We start from the raw sequence: 18,830 nt of genomic DNA, 5'->3' as shown, positions 1-18,830 counted from the left end.
GGCATGGCCCGGTCATGTTAGCCAGTGTTTAACAAGTGCCGGGATAATGTTCGAGGAAGAGGTGGCGGCAATAGGAGAAAAGGCTCCACAAGATCCGCCGAGTTTCCTGCGATCGTGCCATCCCAATTTCCAAGTGGGGAACTGGCGCGTGATGAGCCAATCGGAAGTCTATACCGCTGATTCAATATAATTGGAGGCTATAGATTCCTTTTTTTTTTTGTTTTGTGAAACCTACCTTATTAAATAACAAAGAGATCTTGTTTCATCTGTTCTTGCGATTCCACCTTTTCTCATATCATTTTGCATGTTTTTGTTTTTTTGTCTTGAATGGTATAGATGTGAGGATCGATCCTTTGAGGATCCTAACAACGAGGGTTTGATAATCGATTTTGACCGAGAAGTAAGTCAAACAATAAACGAAGAAGAGGAAGAGGACGTCCTTTCACCAGAGTTGGAGAGATTGATCGCTCAGGAAGAACGCGAAATGAAGCCTCACCAAGAGGAAACCGAACTGATAGACTTAGAGATCGGAGAGGGAAAGAAAGAAGTGAAAGTAGGAATCGGTATGACTGCACCTATCCGCCAAGGTTTGATAACCCTTCTTGAAGAATATCAAGACATCTTCGCATGGTCGTACCAAGACATGCCAGGTCTGGACCTCGACATTGTGCAGCATAAGTTGCCATTGAATCCTGGGTCTTCCCCGATTAAGCAAAAATTACGAAGAATGAGACCCAAAATGTCTTTGAAAATTAAAGAAGAAGTGAGAAAGCAGTTCGATGCGGGTTTCTTGGCTGTGGCTCGATACCCGAAGTGGGTAGCCGACATTGTCCCGGTCCCAAAAAAGGATGGCAAAGTGCGAATGCGCATAGACTATCGAGATTTAAACAGTGCTAGTCCTAAAGACAATTTTCCCTTACCACACATTGATATACTGGTAGATAATATAGCTAAGTTCGCCCTTTTCTCATTTATGGACGGTTTCTCAGGGTATAACCAGATAAAAATGGCACCCGAAGATGTGGAGAAGACCACTTTCATCACCCTATGGGGAACATTCTGCTACAAAGTGATGGCCTTCGGGTTAAAAAATGTTGGGGCAACCTATCAACGTGCCATGGTAGCTTTATTCCACGACATGAGGCATAAAGAGATAGAAGTCTATGTAGATGACATGATTGCCAAATCTCGGACCGAGGACGAACACCTCGTCAATCTTCATAAGCTGTTTGGAAGGCTGCGGAAATACCAACTAAAACTAAACCCCGCCAAGTGCACCTTCGGGGTAAAGTCGGGAAAGTTGTTGGGTTTTATTGTGAGCCAAAAAGGGATAGAGATAGATCCCGAGAAAGTGAAGACCATTCTTGAAATGCCAGAGCCACGCACAAAGAAGCAGGTTCGAGGTTTCCTGGGCAGGTTGAATTACATCGCGAGATTTATCTCGCAACTCACCCCTACCTGCGAGCCCATTTTCAAACTATTGCGTAAAAACCAGGCGGTCCTGTGGAATAGCGATTGCCAAGAGGTCTTCGAAAAAATCAAACAGAGCCTCGCGAATCCCCCAGTGCTCATGCCACCTGTAACAGGAAGACCTCTTTTCCTGTACATGACTGTGTTAGACGAGTCTTTGGGGTGCGTGTTGGGGCAGCACAATGACTCTGGGAAGAAGGAACAAGCCATTTACTATTTAAGCAAGAAGTTTACCGCCTGTGAGATGAATTACTCAATGTTGGAAAGGTCGTGCTGCGCCTTGGTATGGGCGTCACATCGTCTTAGGCAGTACATGCTCAGTCATACCACTTGGCTTATCTCCAAAATGGATCCCGTGAAATACATCTTTGAGAAACCGGCCCTCACGGGACGGATCGTTAGGTGGCAGGTACTACTATCTGAATTCGATATTGTGTTCATCACCCAAAAGGCGATAAAGGGAAGCGCCTTGGTAGATTATTTGGCCCAACAACCCCTCCAAGATTATCGGCCGATGCACCCTGAGTTCCCGGATGAAGACATCATGGCCCTATTCGAAGAGAAATGAACGCACGAGGATATAGACAAATGGATTGTTTGTTTCGATGGGGCATCTAATGCTTTGGGCCATGGAGTAGGGGCAGTCCTTGTATCCCAGATGATCAATGTATCCCTTTCACGGCCAGGCTCGGTTTCGATTGTACCAACAATATGGCCGAATATGAGGCGTTCGCCCTTGGGATTCAAGCTGCCATTGATTTTGATGCAAAACTACTCAAAGTATATGGAGACTCGGCTTTGGTAATACGTCAGTTAAGAGGAGAATGGGAAACTAGGGATAAAAAATTGATACTCTATCAAACTTATATCTTGAAGTTAGCCGAATTCTTTGACGAAATTTCTTTCCACCACATACCTCGGGAAGAGAACTAAATGGCCGATGCATTGGCCACCTTGGCATCCATGTTTCAACTTGCCCCACACGGGGATCTGCCGTACATTGAATTCAGATCTCGGGGCAAGCCGGCACATTGTTGTGCGATAGAGGAAGAGCGAGATGGGAAACCTTGGTATTTCGACATCAAACAGTATGTCAAGAACAAAGAATATCCACCAGGGATTTCCGACAATGACAAAAGAACGTTAAGGAGATTGGCTACTGGTTTCTTTGTGAGTAGTACCGTCCTATACAAACGAAACCATGACATGACCCTCCTGCGATGCGTAGATGCCAAAGAGGCGAACTACATGATTGAGGAAGTCCATGGGGGTTCATTTGGGACACATGCCAATGGGCATGCTATGGCCAGGAAGATCCTTAGAGCAGGTTATTACTGGCTCACTATGGAAAGCGATTGTTGCACCCATGTAAGGAGATGCCATAAATGTCAAGCGTTCGCAGACAATGTCAATGTTCCGCCACATCCTATGAATGTCATGTCCGCCCCTTGGCCTTTTTCCAAGTGGGGGATAGATGTCATAGGGGCCATCGAACCCAAGGCTTCGAATGGTCATCGCTTCATTCTCGTGGCGATAGATTATTTCACCAAATGGGTCGAAGCGACTTCCTATACCAATGTCACGAGGAGCGTGGTGGTCAGATTCATAAAGAGGGAACTGATTTGTCGATACGGACTCCCTTGGAAAATCATTACTGACAATGGCACCAATCTGAATAACAAAATGATGTAGGAAATGTGCGAGGATTTCAAAATCTAGCATCATAACTCCACCCCCTACCGGCCGAAGATGAACAGAGCTGTAGAGGCTGCAAATAAAAATATTAAGAAAATTATTCAAAAGATGACAGTATCGTACAAAGATTGGCATGAGATGTTTCCTTTTGCCCTGCATGGATATCGAACCTCGGTACGAACTTCTACTGGGGCAACGCCGTACTCCTTGGTTTATGGGATGGAAGCAGTACTCCCATTTGAGGTAGAGGTCCCTTCCCAGAGGATGCTAGCGGAATCGGGCCTAGAAGAATCAGAGTGGGCTCAAACACGCTACGACCAACTCAACCTTATTGAAGGTAAGCGTTTGACGACCATGAGCCATGGGCGCCTATATCAACAAAGGATAAAGAACGCGTTCGACAAGAAGGTGCACCCGCGCAAGTTCAACGAGGGGGACCTTGTGCTGAAAATGATATCCCACGCTGTTAAAGATAATCGAGGGAAGTGGGCCCAGAACTACGAAGGGCCTTTCGTTGTGAAAAGGGCTTTTTCTGGAGGGGCTCTGGTGCTCACCAACATGGATGGCGAGGAGCTACCCTCACCCGTGAACTCCGATGTTGTCAAGCGATACTACGCTTAAGATCTGGGGCAATTGAGCAAATCACTGCATGTTCTTTTATTTTTGTGTGTTCTTCTTGGTTTCCCCCAGGGATTCCTGTCCGTTGTAATTTTCTCGTCACAGTTCTTTAAAAGAAGAGAACATAGGTTTGAGGCTTCAATCCTCACTTTGGTTTTAAACCATGTGCAGTTTGTGATAACCTGAGCCCTTTCTCTCAGTTCATGGGGTGCCCCAAGCGCTTAATTAAAACTGAACCTAACTAGCTTTCACTAAGAAGATTGTTGCATTTGAAAACACTCATGCATAAGCATACGTATGCATATTTTCTGATAATAGGGGCAGAATCGTCTTAGGCAGTGGTCAGATGTCGGGACGAAGCTAAAGGCAGAAACCAATCAAGATAAAACGGTAACGCTGCCACAGTTTGCCGCGCAGTGTCATTTCCTACTCTCAGGTACTTAGGGACGGACGCAAGTAGAGGCTAGGGTCACGACCGATGGATCGTCGTCCCTTGCCCAGCTCTGGACAAACGGAAAGCACCGCTGCAAGGCAACCCAGTATCCTTTAAATTCCCAGTAATTATCATTGTTATGTCTTTAAAGTAAATATTGGATGCCTAATATACCCTGAGGGGGTTCGAGTAAGCGAACGTCGACCCATAAAAGCCTTACTTATTTCCTCCCAAAAAAAAAATGCAGGTTAGCTCCCCTGGGCGAGCTGAGCTCGCCTGGGCGAGCAACCCCTGCACGAAATGGTTTAAAAAGGGGGGAGGGAGAAGGTTTTTGCACCAAAAACTCTCCCCCCTCATTCAAAAAATCAAAAGCTCACGGATTCACGAGTTTTGCAGCCCTTGGGTCACCATTTTTCGCGTTTTTGATTCCATTTTGCTCTATTATTCATCTCCAACAAGTAAGTAACTCATTCTTGGGCTCTCTAGCTTTCCATTGATGTATTTTGGTGCTCTAAGTTGCTTGTATTTGCTCAAAAACGTGGGGGATTTATCCTTGGATTGTTGCTTGTTTTTGATGAATTAAGGGGTTGTAGGGGATGGCCCTAGGCCTATGGTGCATTCTGAGATAATGGGGCATGCCACATTGCCCCCATTCCCTTGATTTTCATGCTTAAACATGCGGCCACCAAGTGTTCGGTGAAATGCCTTAATGGCATTTGCGCATGATTTTGTGAAACTTAGCTTGTGAAACAAATTGTGCACATATGGCTGCCATTGTGAGTGTGTGGGCAGTTTTGTAGAAGCTAGACTAAAGTTCCAAAAGCATGACTTACGCCTAGGAATCTAAGTTTTTGGTTTTGAATGTTAAAAATGCATGAATATTAGAACGTGTTTGAGAAGTTTTTGACTAGAATTTGAATTTGCTACCTCATGAGGGATACCTTGCACCTAGGTAGCATGAAAAATACTTTTCAATAGTATGTATATATGTGAATATATAGCATGAAATACTTCGCAAAGTGTGTGAATATATAGCATGGAAATGTATTGCAAAGTGTGAATATATAGCATGAAGATGCCTTACAAAGTGTGTGAATATATAGCATGAAAATGCCTTACAAAGTGTATGGATATATAGCAAAAAATGCCTTTCAAAATTTGTATATGTTGGTTAGGTAGCGTAAAAATGCCTTTCAAAATATGTATATTTTTTAGTAGGTAGCATAAGGAGCCTTTCAAAATATGTGCATATATGTGGGATGTAGCATGAAAAGGCTTGTCAAAAACATACATGGATGTGTGTCATAGCCTTTCACCAAATTTTTTATGTGTGCATGTGTAAATGCATGTATATAGATATGTGTCATAAAATAGCACATGCCCCAATGTGATTATTTTGTGAAGCGCAGGTTGACACTCACGCCATATAAGTGTTGTTTGGCTCTTGTTTGTAATGATTGGTATTTTCTTGTAAACTAACTTTCCAAATGTTTGTCCTCGCAGGAAATGGCTCCAAAAAAGCTTTCCGCGAAGAGATCTAGGAGGGGCGCCGCGGCTGAAGGGACATGTGCCGCCCCCGAGTTTGATGGCCACCGTTTCAAGAGCACCGAGCACCAGCAGCGCTTCGAGGCCATCAAAGGATGGTCGTTCCACAGAGAGAGATGCGTCCAGCTCAGGGACGATGAGTACACGGATTTTCAGGAAGAGATAGCTCGCCGACATTGGACGTCGCTGGTCACTCCCATGGCTAAGTTTGACCCGGATATAGTCCTGGAGTTTTATGCTAATGCTTGGCCCACAGTAGAGGGAGTGCGGGACATGCGGTCATGGGTGAGGGGTCCGTGGATTCCCTTTGACGCAGATGCCCTCAGCCAGTTCCTGGGTGACCCGCTAGTGTTAGAGGAAGGCCAGGAATGTGAGTTTAGTCAGAGGAGGAACATGACCGATGGGTTCGACGAACAGGCCATTGCCCAGCTATTATGCATACCGGGTCAGGATTTCGCTCGGACCGCTGCAGGGAGGCGGGTGCGGATCATGCGCACCAGCATGACCACCTTGACCTAGATGTGGATGACATTGCTGCTTAGCAATGTCTTGCCTAGTGATCATAACTCCGACCTTTCTCTGTCGAAGTGTCAGCTGGTGTATGCCATCCTGACATGGATGAGCGTCCATGTGGCTCAGTTGATTGCTGAAGCCATCTATTTATTTGCAGGTATGCCACCCACCAGACACCCTCTAGACCTGGATAAGTCTAACAGGGCCCTGGGGTTTCCAGCATTGATCACGGGACTCTGCCAGTCATTCGGGGTTCCCGTCACACCTAGTAAGGTGATCCGACCGCCGATCACCCGGGCCTTCATTGAGAAGTATTGCACGCCTAGGCAGGCGCAGGGTGATACACCACAGGCCGCAGACGCACCGCCACCACCTCATCAGGCTGATCCTGCTAGGTCATTAGGCATGGAGCGGTATCTACAACACTTGGTTCGCCAGCAGGCGGCCAACCATCGGGGCTGGTGCAGATACATGAGTGTTTCTACCAGCTCTGCCTCAGTCAGCAGGGCCAGGGTTTCGTTCCTTTTGCGTGCCCTACTCCTGATCAGTTTTGTGCTGAGGTCGCATGGCCCGGAGATTGGCCCGAGGCCCAGGCAGGGGAGGCGCCTGCAGAGGCTCCTGGCGATGCAGAGGAGGCCCGCATGGATGAGGAGATGACGGATTTTCTCGGTTTCTTGGGAGGGAGCGGAGCCACATGACCATGGGATCCCCAGATTCATGTTCTTTTTTATGTTTCATCCTTTATCATTTACATGTTATTTTATTTCTATGACTTGAGGGACTAACGTTTGTTTTTGTTGTTTTGATTGTCATTTGTTTTGTGGATACATTTTGTTTGGACTGTTGCGTTAGTGCTTACTTTGTTATTGTCGATAATGTTCGTTGAAATTCCGGAACCGTGTAGAGTTTTCGTTTAGAAACGTTGTCCTAAAATAAAACGAACAAACATCATGATAACACCAAGAATAGAAAAAGAAAGAGGCGTTGTGAACAAAATGTCATGTCTATATATGAGGAAAAGAAAAGAGTTTTTGTATATAAAAAGTGTATGAAAAGGTTTTGTGTGTATAAACAATGTGTGAAAAGAAATTCTTGTGTATGAGCAATGAGTGTATATAAAGAAAATTTTTGTATGTTGAAAAAGGAAAAAGAAATCTTTGAAAAGGAATAGAGGTTTTATATAGACCATGTTGATATAAAGAGAAAGAGTTTTTTTTTAATACGTGTGTATGCAGAAAAAGTTTTTCATGTATAGGAATGTAGGTGTACAGAGAAAAAGCTTTTCTCATAGACGGCGATGGATGTATAGTTTTTGCAAACATGCATAAGAAAAGTGAAACAAAAAGAAAAGAGAAAGAAAGACCTCGAAGGTCAGCATGTTATGGTCATAGGAAGCACAAATCATTCGTAGAGAGCAAACATATCTTTTGGAAACAAGAAACTGACGCTAAGAGTTTATTTTCCAAAATAACCGAGATAAGAATGGATGGATTCGTTGAACCAATGAAAGAACATAATTTGGAAACGTTGGGTTTACTTGCGTAAATCCCAAGCTTTAGTATCACAATGCCATAAGCTGGATGCTTGAGTACCCACCTAGCTGTATGCATGACTAATTTTGCACGTTATTTTCAAATCATCTTTGTTACGTGTGCCTCGTGGAAATGATAGAGAAGTTTAACCCGAAACCGACACCCTACACATAAATCTGTTTTGCCCCAAATATCAAAATCGAGCGCACACAATGAAAAGACCATGTGGAGACACAACCTTAAGCTACTTTGAACCTTGGTCCATGAAGAAAATCCTCATCCTTTCCCCCGAAGAAGAGGACAACAGAATCTCCTCAAGGGAGAGCGAATAACGAATGCTAAAACCTAAATTCCCAATCAAAAATCGGAAGAAAAAGAAAAAGGAAGAAATGAAAAGGAAGAAATGAAAAGAAAGAAAAGAAAAGGAAAAGAAGGATTCCCGATCGAAGATCAGAAGAAAGCAAAAAGGGAAAGATCGGAGGAAAAAAGAATAATTCCCGATCAATAAAGGAAACCTGGAAAGAAAACAGAAGATCTTCGGACCGAGTAAATTTTCGGCGAGGTAAATGACCGTCGGCAAAGGGAAAACCCATTTTTTGAGTGGTTCTTCCTTTGGGATTGTCGTTCAAGGTCGCTCCCGACTGGCGATGTCCCGCCCCACATAAACAAAGAGGAAAAGACCGAAACACCCAGCTTCCTCTAAAAAAAAAACACTACCCTCGAGAAAATCTTGTTGATCCGTGATCGTGTGTGTAATCTTTTGGTTCGATAGGAAATCATGTGCAAAATAAAGTCAGGGTGCAGCTATGGTTTGGAATTAGGGTAAAACACTTACCTGTGTGAGTTTTTATACACCATGAGTGATTTTATTCCCAATTTCGGTATGACCCGACGTTTCCCCTGAATGTTCATTTAAAAGCTAAACGTTGACATCCTACCTTTCATTTTCGGTTACAAGGAAAACTATTTTTGGCATAAGCATATTGTTTCTCTAAAATATGGTGCTCTCGTGAATGATTTATTTTTCCTTGCTAAAGCATGTTCGCCTTTTAGGTGAAAGAACCCGGTGGACCATTCGGTCCTAAAATCAAATCAAATCTTATTCGGAGCCCCATGAATTGATTGTCATGCATGCATCCTCCACCATCGAGTCTGGAGCCCCATGAATTGATTGCCTAGCGTTGTTCGTGCATCCTCCACCATCAAATCTTATTTGGAGCCCCATGAATTGATTGTCATTCATGCATCCTCCACCATCGAGTCCGGAGCCCCACGAATTGATTGTCTAACGCTGTTCGTGCATCCTCCACCAACAAATCTTATTCGAAGCCCCAGGAATTGATTGTCATTCATGCATCCTCCACCATTGAGTTCGGAGCCCCATGAATTGATTACCTAGCACTGTTCGTGCGTCCTCCACCATCAAATCTTATCTGGAGCCCCATGAATTGATTGTCATTCATGCATCCTCCACCATCGAGTCCGGAGCCCCACGAATTGATTGCCTAGCGTTGTTCGTGCGTCCTCCACCATCAAGTCTGGAGCCCCAAGAATTGATTGTCATTCATGCATCCTCCACCATCGAGTCCAGAGCCCTACGAATTGATTGCCTAGCGCTATTCGTGCATCCTCCACCATCTTATTCGGAGCCCCATGAATTGATTGCCTAGCGCTGTTCATGTGTCCTCCGTTATCAAGTACGGAGCCTCCGGTGAGGGGAAAATACGGTTTTTTTGTTATTTTCCCAATCGGTTCCTTCACTAAACATGTGTATACGTATATATATTATGTTATTTTTGTTTGTTTGTTTGTTTTGTTTTGTGTTGTGCAGGGAAAGAAGAAGGAGAGACGGGAGTCACTTATTTCAAATCGTTTTGGGTTGGAACTATTGTAATTGAGATCAATTAAATCCCCATGATGGGCAAAGGATGGCCTTCAGGATTCATCATAGATTAATTACGGAAAGGGCTAAGACGGACGAAATCAGTGTTTTATCTTTGCTTTCCTCCTATCTCCGATAAAAGGTAAGTAAAGAGGGGCAACTGTCATACCCTAATTTCGTTCGGGGACCATTGTTTGATGGCATGCAACCTTTGCTTGACCGCTTCGAGGTACTTGGCACTCATTGTTGCACAATACGTAAAGTTTCATAACGTGCCAGAAGTCAAAAGAAAGCATTGTTGCACGATCCGTGAGGTTCCGTAACATTACGGAAGGAAAACAAGTATCGTTACGAAATTCGTAAATTTCCGTAACGTTACGGAAAAAGAATCAGCAAAAAAGGCAAGGGTGTATTTAGTAAATAGGGGGTGCAAATAGCAACCAGGCCCACTTGGGCCTTCCAGGATGTTCCTCCAGAAGGCGGTTGCTTTTGGAGGAAGCAACCTAGCTCGCCTAGGCAAGCTGGGTGGCAAGCTCCTCCCTCATTTTCCTATAAATAGGGGGAGGAGAGGAGAAGAAAAACGTTCAACCCTCCTGGTATCTTGGGATCACTTGAAATTAGTGAAAAAAATCATTTTCGTGAAGAAAATCCAAGCCGAGGCGCTTTCGTAACTCGTCCGAGACGTTTCCGTAAGCAAATCCGTGAAGATTTTCCGCCGTCTTTCGTTCGTTCTTTGTTGTTCTTCGGTCTTCAACCGGTAAGTTTTCGAAATCGAAATTTTTAATTCATTCTCTGTACCCTTGGTGGTCCCCACTTGTTTCGTGTACTTTTATTTTCATTTCATTTACTTTCCGTACCCCCTTTTAACGTGCTTTAGTCATTTATTTAAGTCATTTTCTCGCCTAATCAAAAAATAAAATAAATTTTCACCGATCATTTGGATTGTAACATCCGTTAATTTCTGTTAAAATGAAATTCGACCGTTCGGTTATGCCGTAACCACGTTGGAAACCCAAAAAGAGGTAAAATAATAATATAATAATCAAAAAATATCTTTTAGTAAAATAAAACAAAAAAATCAATCGGACGTTTCTCTTTGAGATTTTGCTTTCTTAATTGAATGGACTAATAACTAAAGTGAAACTAAGGCTAAAATCGACTCACAAAATCAAGCTTTGTCCGCAAAAATCACTGAAAAAAACGTTTTAAGGTCCAACGCCTCAGCTTTTCTCACCAAGTAAAAATGAATCATTTTAAGGTCCAACGCCTTAAATGACCACCTTCCAAGTAAAAAAGAATCACTTGATTCGCCCCTTTTTGAAAGAACTACGTAGGTCTGATTTCCTCTTCGATGGAGGGTACGTAGGAGCAAGAGTCTCACTTTTGTCGACCTCAAAAAATAAAAAGAAATAAAAGTTTAGATACATAATTTCACACAATTCTAATCTAAGGCTCTTGTCCTTTGGAACAAATGTGAGAGGTGCTAATACCTTCCTCAAACGTAAAGATAACTCCCGAATCTGGAATATTCTTCATGACCGGTTTCCTTTGGTTTTTTTAACGTTTTCCTTTCAATAAACGTTGGTGGCGACTCCGCGCATTTTCCTCCTATGGAAGACGCACCCGTGAGCCTCACCTCGCTCACCCGCAAAAGGGTAGGTTGCGACACTTTGGATTCTCTTGGATTAGATGTAAAGAAGAGAAAAATAATTAAGAAGACAAAAAAGATAGAGAGATAATAATACGTTATCTACATGTATATATAGTAGTTTTACTTAGTTTCAACATTTTAACTCTTATTCCAATTAGTTTAAAATTCATTTTCATACTTGCTAAGCCATTATCAATATTATGAGACTCTTTGCTGGTTGTTTTAGCTTGTTTGGATTCTCTTGGACTTTTATGTGACTCTTTGCTTGTTTCAAACTATTTGTATAATTAAGATCTTATTGTGGATTTTTGTTTTGAAGGAAACTATTAAATTGCCTTGTTTAGATATATTGATTTGATTAAATTTGTGTTTTGAAATAGGATTCGAAATCAAAATCACAAATGGTTAAACATAATATGAAAATCGAGGAACAAAATAAAAGATTTGAAAGAATGATGGGTTTCTTTGCACAGAATTATGAAGGTGAAGGATTTCCTGACTTGGCCATGTTTCAAGTTTCACTGGTAATATTTTAAATTTGAATTAATTTTATAAATATTTTAAAATATAATTTGAGTTTCTAACTATGCTTTACATTATATTTTGTGTTTGACTAAGGAAGTGCGCAACCAATAATGTCTCTAATCATTCTCCAAAAGATTCTCAACACAAAGAGTAGAGCGACATTTGACAGCTAGAGATGTTGACTCTTTCATTTAAAAAAAAAAATACTTAAAACTCAGTTGAATATGTTATGTTACTTCTTAGGAGTTCTTTTTGGATATTTCTAAACTATGGATGCTACTTCTTAGTTAGGGGTTCTTTTGGATGTTACTTATTAGCAATTTTATTGGATGATTTGTTTAAGTACATTTCTTTACTCATATATAAAAATTGTGGATTTCTTTATTTATTTTATTATATTTTTGGAATGTTTATCTAGCTTACAAAATTGTAGACATAAAGATAGAAATTTGAATTATTTGGTACACAAAAATCCTCCAATGCAACTTCATCTATGATTAAAATATTATGCATGGGTTAAATAAATTAGGTAAATAAAAAATTTAAAAACATACGATTAACACGACTTCCATGGACGCTTTGCCAACCAAAAGCACAACTGCTGGTAACTCACTTAACGGGGGTTATAATTGCGGTTAACACAAAAAATAACCCCAGTTAAATCCATTCTTTCTTTGTATTGGCAACAACTTAACATGTTAATTTGAATTATCCCTCAGAAAGAAGCAAATAAGCACATTTACTATAATTATAGTAAATGATATGCTATGCAAAGAAACAACTAAGCTAGCTATAAGATTTGTTTATAAATGGAATGCCATCAAACAGATTTCTTACACAATATAGTAAGTTTCTATCTGTATACTATCATACATACACAATATATAAATTACAACTAGTTTATAGTAAGTTATATATTGCACATATATCAATTACATCTCAAAGTTGATCTCGAGGAGCAGGTAACAACACAAGAAGATGAACTAGATCGCCGGAAAATTGATTATAAGTGGAAGGCAAGCTAGAGAAAAAGCTTATGTTGACTAAGCATACCTCGACTCTTTGGATTTATAAAGACATGAAGAAAATTCTCCCTGAAATATTTGCTATATGCAAAAGCATAGAAATATTTAAATTCATCATATATATACTATATATGCATTTCAATCTATCCAATACTCTTTTTAGTTTCTAGGTAGTAATAAATATTTTTTGCAACTAAAATATAAATTAAGGACAAATCCAAGCAAAACACACAAATAAAAAAAGAAAAAAAAGTGGTTTACCCTTATGAATTTTCCCCCCACTTTCATAAAGTAAAATTGAAAATAAAGATTAAAAAAAATTGTGCACACCCTTGTTCTTTGATTTTCATCACATTGAAAGAACAATAATGATAACAAAAAATGTCACTAGTTTAAATAAAGTTTTATATGTATCATGTAGGTTTAAAAATGTTTTTAGTCACTCAAGGTAAATTTTTCTTTGCTCCTCTAAATTTAAAACTGATTTTTTTAGTCATTGTAAATTAAAAACCCTCCCAACTATTTGTTTTTCCATTCAAACGCCCTTTACCCAAATTAATGTCGTGAGAATTAATATTTTAAAAGAAAAACACACATGTAATAGGGTGTTTAAAAATAAGAATGCAAAATAAAAAAAGATTACCATTTAAGCGACTTGAAACCTGTAAAGCATGTAAGCAAAATAGGCTAGAGGACTAAAACTTGTTTTTTTTTATATATAAAAACTTTAGGAATTAAAAACATATTTAAGTCTACCATGTATTAAATAACTTTCTAATGATAATCAAATTAAATATTAAATGAATGATAACCATAAATAAAAATGAGAAGAAAACAGCTTATAAAAATTGGAAGCTAAATATTTAATACCAAATTATAATACTAAAGTATTCATTATTTAGAAATGATGATAAAAACAAGAGTATTTGAATTCATACAACAATAAAATAATAAATATAACTTAAATACTTGATTCATTCATTATTGAGACAAAAAACTTATATAAAAAAGTGAATATTTAAATATTTTTTGGATTAACATGTTATGGGTGTAAATTGTTAATTGATTGTGCCGATAACTAATTTTAATGACCAAGAAATATGGTTGATCATATTTAGTGTGGTCTCCCTTCCTAATCATCTATTTTGCATCCACAAGACTTAATTATGTAATTGAACGCTTGACCCTTTCCTCTTGCCCCCAAAATATAATATTATATAAAAAATGTAAAATTTATGATGTTAAGATTTATATTAAATATAAAGTAAATGATGGTAAAATTCATAACAAATATGAAATTTATTATGCTAAAATATGTATTAAACAAAACATTTATGGTGCTAAGTTTTTTTGTATTAAATATAATATTTATGATGATAAAAATTTGTATTAATACATTTATGGTGTAAACTTATATTAAATGTTATATTTATTAAGAAAAAATTGTATTAAATATAACATTTATTGAGTAAGACTTTTCTTTTTAAAAAATGTAGAGTAACATAACTAAAGGATGACAATATTAATAGGAAAGAAAAATTAGAGAAAAATGATGAACAATATTGGGTTACCATGTCATAGGTGTGAAATATCTATTAATTTTATCAATAACTATTTTCCATTGAAAAACTTGATTGATCATCTTTAAAAAAGTATTTTTCACTCAGGCAAACAACTCATTGTTGATAAGAAGTAATGTTGTTAAACAATACTAATGCATTCATTATTTATAAATAATAATAATAGTAAGTAAATAAGAGATATAAGGTTGACTTGGTGTTTCTATGAAATCTATTGATTCTGGCCTATAAAGATATCACACAGTTAAATAAAGTTTTCATTTTAATTTTCATGCATTAGTATAAACATTTTCACACTGTCAATTGTAATTAAAATATTCTAAATAATTTTTCAAGTAATTATTGATTATAAAAGTGAATAAACTTTTTTTTTTAGATTGTGAATAAATTAGATATATCTTATAGATGATATATAACCAATTATTAGGCTCAACTCAAACACACCTAATAACATATAAAATATTTATTATAATATTATAAATCTAATAACAATAGGTGGAAAATATATATTTAGTGATATAATTTATGAAATGATAAAATTTTTTTAACTTATAATTCAAATCAGGTTAGTGCTAGAATAAGATAAAAAAATATCGTAATTAATCCTTCGATGATGAGTAACACTAATTATAGCAGTTCTCTAAAATCTTACACTTTTCGTATCATTTTAAGAATTTTTGTTTACAACATGTTAGTCTGAATAGAATTGAACTCAATTTCCTTAAATAAAATATTGTATTGGAGGTTATGGATAAAAAAAGAATATTAATGGAAAGGAGAGACCTTACTAATGATTTTAAGTCAAGTTACTTGGTAGCAATTAGTTATTGACAAAAACCATGGATATTTACACCAATAATATGATTAAAAAAATGAAATGTTTTAAATATTTTTACCATTTAAAAATATTGAATTATAGAAAAAAGTTTTTCTTATGTATATATATAATCTTTTGTGGCTTGAAATGAATATAGTAATTAATACAATTAAAAAACAATTAAGTCATTTAAACTATGATAAGGAAAGTAATTAAATGAAATCCTTAGCCAAAGAGTGCTCATATAAAGCATTTGTCATAGGCAATATTGAACAAGTTTAAGATGTCACGCAACCATCGTTTTGCTAGCTACAAACACATGTTGGTGTCAGACTCTGAAACTGAGTCTGATGATAACCTTAGCAAAATTGCTGTAGCTGTTGATGGTAAACAAGGGGAGGATGAAGCGAAAAGGTCTTTTTCGGCTGACGAAGTTGCAAGGCCATTCAACTCCAAACAAAGTGTTGATCGAGGTTAACAAAATTTATCCATTTGCTATACAATTTTATATTTATTTTTCAACTATATTTTTTCTTACATTTTTCACATCATAAAAAGCTTTCATTAATTTTATTAGTCAAATTTGACCTCAATTATATAAGATCTGTGAAAAAAGCTTTAAATCAAGCGACACCTAATTTTTTCTTCTTCACATATATGCATTTTTAAGTTGAATTGTTTCATAAGTCTGTCCATTTTTATCCAAATACTAAGCTGTAAAATTCTTTTCTTGAAACAAGTAAAACATCTAACCTTGAACAGGCTATATATTAAGGACACCCTTCATTAAAATAATCAAACATATTGATTATGAAAAATAGAACTTTAATTTATTATGAAAGTATAAATTGTCGATATATTTATTAATGTCTCCCATAAGATTATTTCTCGTAAAAAAAGTATCCGTGGTCTATAAGAAAATATTTAAAATATTAGCTTGTTCAATTAATAAAACTTTCTTGATGGGTGCTAGAACAAAACAGTCTATGAAAAATGAAGTATAGCTGCTTCTTATATATATTGTTATATATAGTATATCACATTAGCTATTCCTAAAGTTTTGTAAAACTATACAAACTTGACATGCTTTTATCTATTCATACACCATCCCTTTTAATTTTGAAAAATATACACCGACATCTTTTATACATTACACTAACCTCTTTAATTATTTGAAAAACATTACCTCATGCTTGCCTATAAGGGAGATTACTATAAATCTTAAAAAAGCATGAGAAGTTTGTCTAATTTTATAAAACCTCATACATGGTTAATATAATATACTATTTTTATAATGTGTATTTGATTCTGTGATCCCTTAATATTTTCAATAATGTTTTAATATATTATTAATGTTTTGAAATATATAATTATAAAAAAATTAATTTTGTTGATTATACATTTATTAAATGAACTTTATTGATTATTTTGAATTTTAGTCTTGAACATTGATTATTGGTGGCAGATTCACAATGGAGGTAGTGGGGAGCACATGCCCCCACAAAGTAAATCTTTTTACATACTTTGCCAAGTAATTTTTCCCCCATAAAGAATAAATGTTGCCTCATTAAGATAATCATTTTAAAAAAATTAATGCAAATCATTTATAAAATATAAATGAAGAAATAAATTGGTACTAGTTTTACCAAAAAAAATAAATTGTACTAATATATATTGAATTTTTTTTGAAGAATTAAATGCACAATTGAAGATCAAACATTGATTGTTTAGTTATATTCACAGAGAGATAATTTTTATGGTATTGACAATGAAAAAATCATACAATATTTTATTTTAAAAATATGAAAATTCATGAGATTATATCTTTTGTAAAAATTTATAATATTTTTTTTTTCACAAAAATATATGGACTATGCTTTTGTCCCCAATAAAGGATTTTTTTACCTTCCATTGTTGATTATATACAAGAGTAACGGACAAAAATTTAAGGGCTGAACAGGGTAATAAATCTTACAATTTTCCTTTAATTGTCTTTCATTTTTTTTTATATCATGAAATCTTCTTAAAATCCATCGTTACACTACTCGCAATATAATCTAGAAGAAAGATTACAAGTTACTCTTACCAGTAAATTCTACCCAATTTGTTATTTTATTCAGTGCAAAATTCTAATTTAATGGACTTTGCTACAAAATAAGTACTCCCAAATTTTCATGTGAAAGAAAGATAATATATACCTTGAAATTAATGCAGATGCTCTAGTAAAGCTTGCAAAGAAATATCAAAAGCACATGCAGAACAAGCCTATTCCAACAAGCCGTCTAAACAAAGAAATTATGGTTGTGAACTGGAAAGGTTTGGCCAAAACCTTGGAGAGAATGTATGGGCAACCATTACATTATCTAACACACAAGCTTTGTAAAGAATGGGACAAGTCAAGGTTTGGAAGTAAAAATGAAGAGAAACCATTGAATGCGATTATTAATTGGCGCGACGCTGAAGACACTATATGGAAAGTTGAAGCAGTCCATAGGCTTTGCACTTCCCCTATTCATCTTGCAATGCTTTGGCTTGATGATCCAACATACCATATTTTTGTTAATGAAGTTATTACAGCCCCTTCAAGTTCAATAAAATAGTACCCTTTAGAAATGATCTATTTCGTTCCAATTAAACATAATCAATGTTTGGGATACTTTTATTTTGGGTTTGATATTCTGAATTTACTGTAGATGTTAAGGTTTTCTCTCAATTATTATAAAATTTTCAATTTATGCTCTTTGATTTCAGTCTTTTAATCATAATTTGCTTTGATGGCTTGGATGTAGCACGTAATTGATTTCAAACGTGCATGCTTATCTCTATTTTAGATACGTCAGCAGTACATTCTCTAATTAACACACACTCATAAATTCTTTTTAACCAACGTTATTATGTAAAGCATCTGTCATAGACAATATTGAATAGGTTTAAGATATTACGGAACCATTCTCCTGCTAGCTACAAACACATGTTGGTGTCTGAAGGGAGGGGGAAGGGAACTCTTTTGGCTGACGAAGTTGCAAGGCCATTCAACGATCAATAAATTGTTGATCGAGGTTAACAAAATCTATGCATTTACTATATAGTTTTATATTTATTTTTCAACTCTATTTTTTTCTTAAAGTTTTCACATAATAAAAAGTTTTGATTAATTTTTAATGAGTCAAATTTGGACCTCAATTATATAAGATCCGTTTAAAAAAGCTTTAAATCAAGCGACACCAAGTTTTTCTTCTTCTTAGTGTATTTTTAAAAGTTGGATTGTTTCATAGTTCTGTCCATTTTGATCCAAATATCAAGCTCTAAAATTCTTTTCTTGAAATAAATAAAATATATCTAACCTTTAACTTGCCTAATTTTCTGTCCCAAAACAGATGTACCATTTTTTTTCATACTTTGATAAATCAAATACAAATTAAGGAAAAACTTTTATCCCAAAAAATTTATTGATTCTCTCCTTGAAAAATGTCAAATGGTTAAATAAAGTTTTGATTTTAATTTTCATGCACTATATTAGTATAAACATTTTCACACTATCAAC

At 36.7% G+C, this 18,830-nt stretch overlaps 1 protein-coding gene across 1 annotated transcript; it reads left to right on the top strand.

Moving 5' to 3' along the window:
• Positions 1–15,586: 15,586 nt before the first annotated feature.
• LOC114399699 (protein RDM1-like) lies at positions 15,587–17,931 on the top strand. The gene is made up of 2 exons (XM_028361913.1): positions 15,587–15,759; positions 17,501–17,931. Exons 1-2 carry the CDS (start codon positions 15,606–15,608, stop codon positions 17,884–17,886), a joined length of 540 nt encoding a protein of 179 aa, XP_028217714.1. The 5' UTR covers positions 15,587–15,605; the 3' UTR covers positions 17,887–17,931.
• The last annotated feature ends 899 nt before the right edge of the window (positions 17,932–18,830 follow it).

The sequence above is a fragment of the Glycine soja genome, chromosome 19 (assembly GCF_004193775.1).
Source record: "Glycine soja cultivar W05 chromosome 19, ASM419377v2, whole genome shotgun sequence".
NCBI lineage: Eukaryota > Viridiplantae > Streptophyta > Magnoliopsida > Fabales > Fabaceae > Glycine > Glycine soja.
The sequence above is the reverse complement of the archived record's forward strand: the minus strand, read 5'-3'. Positions and strand labels throughout refer to the sequence as shown.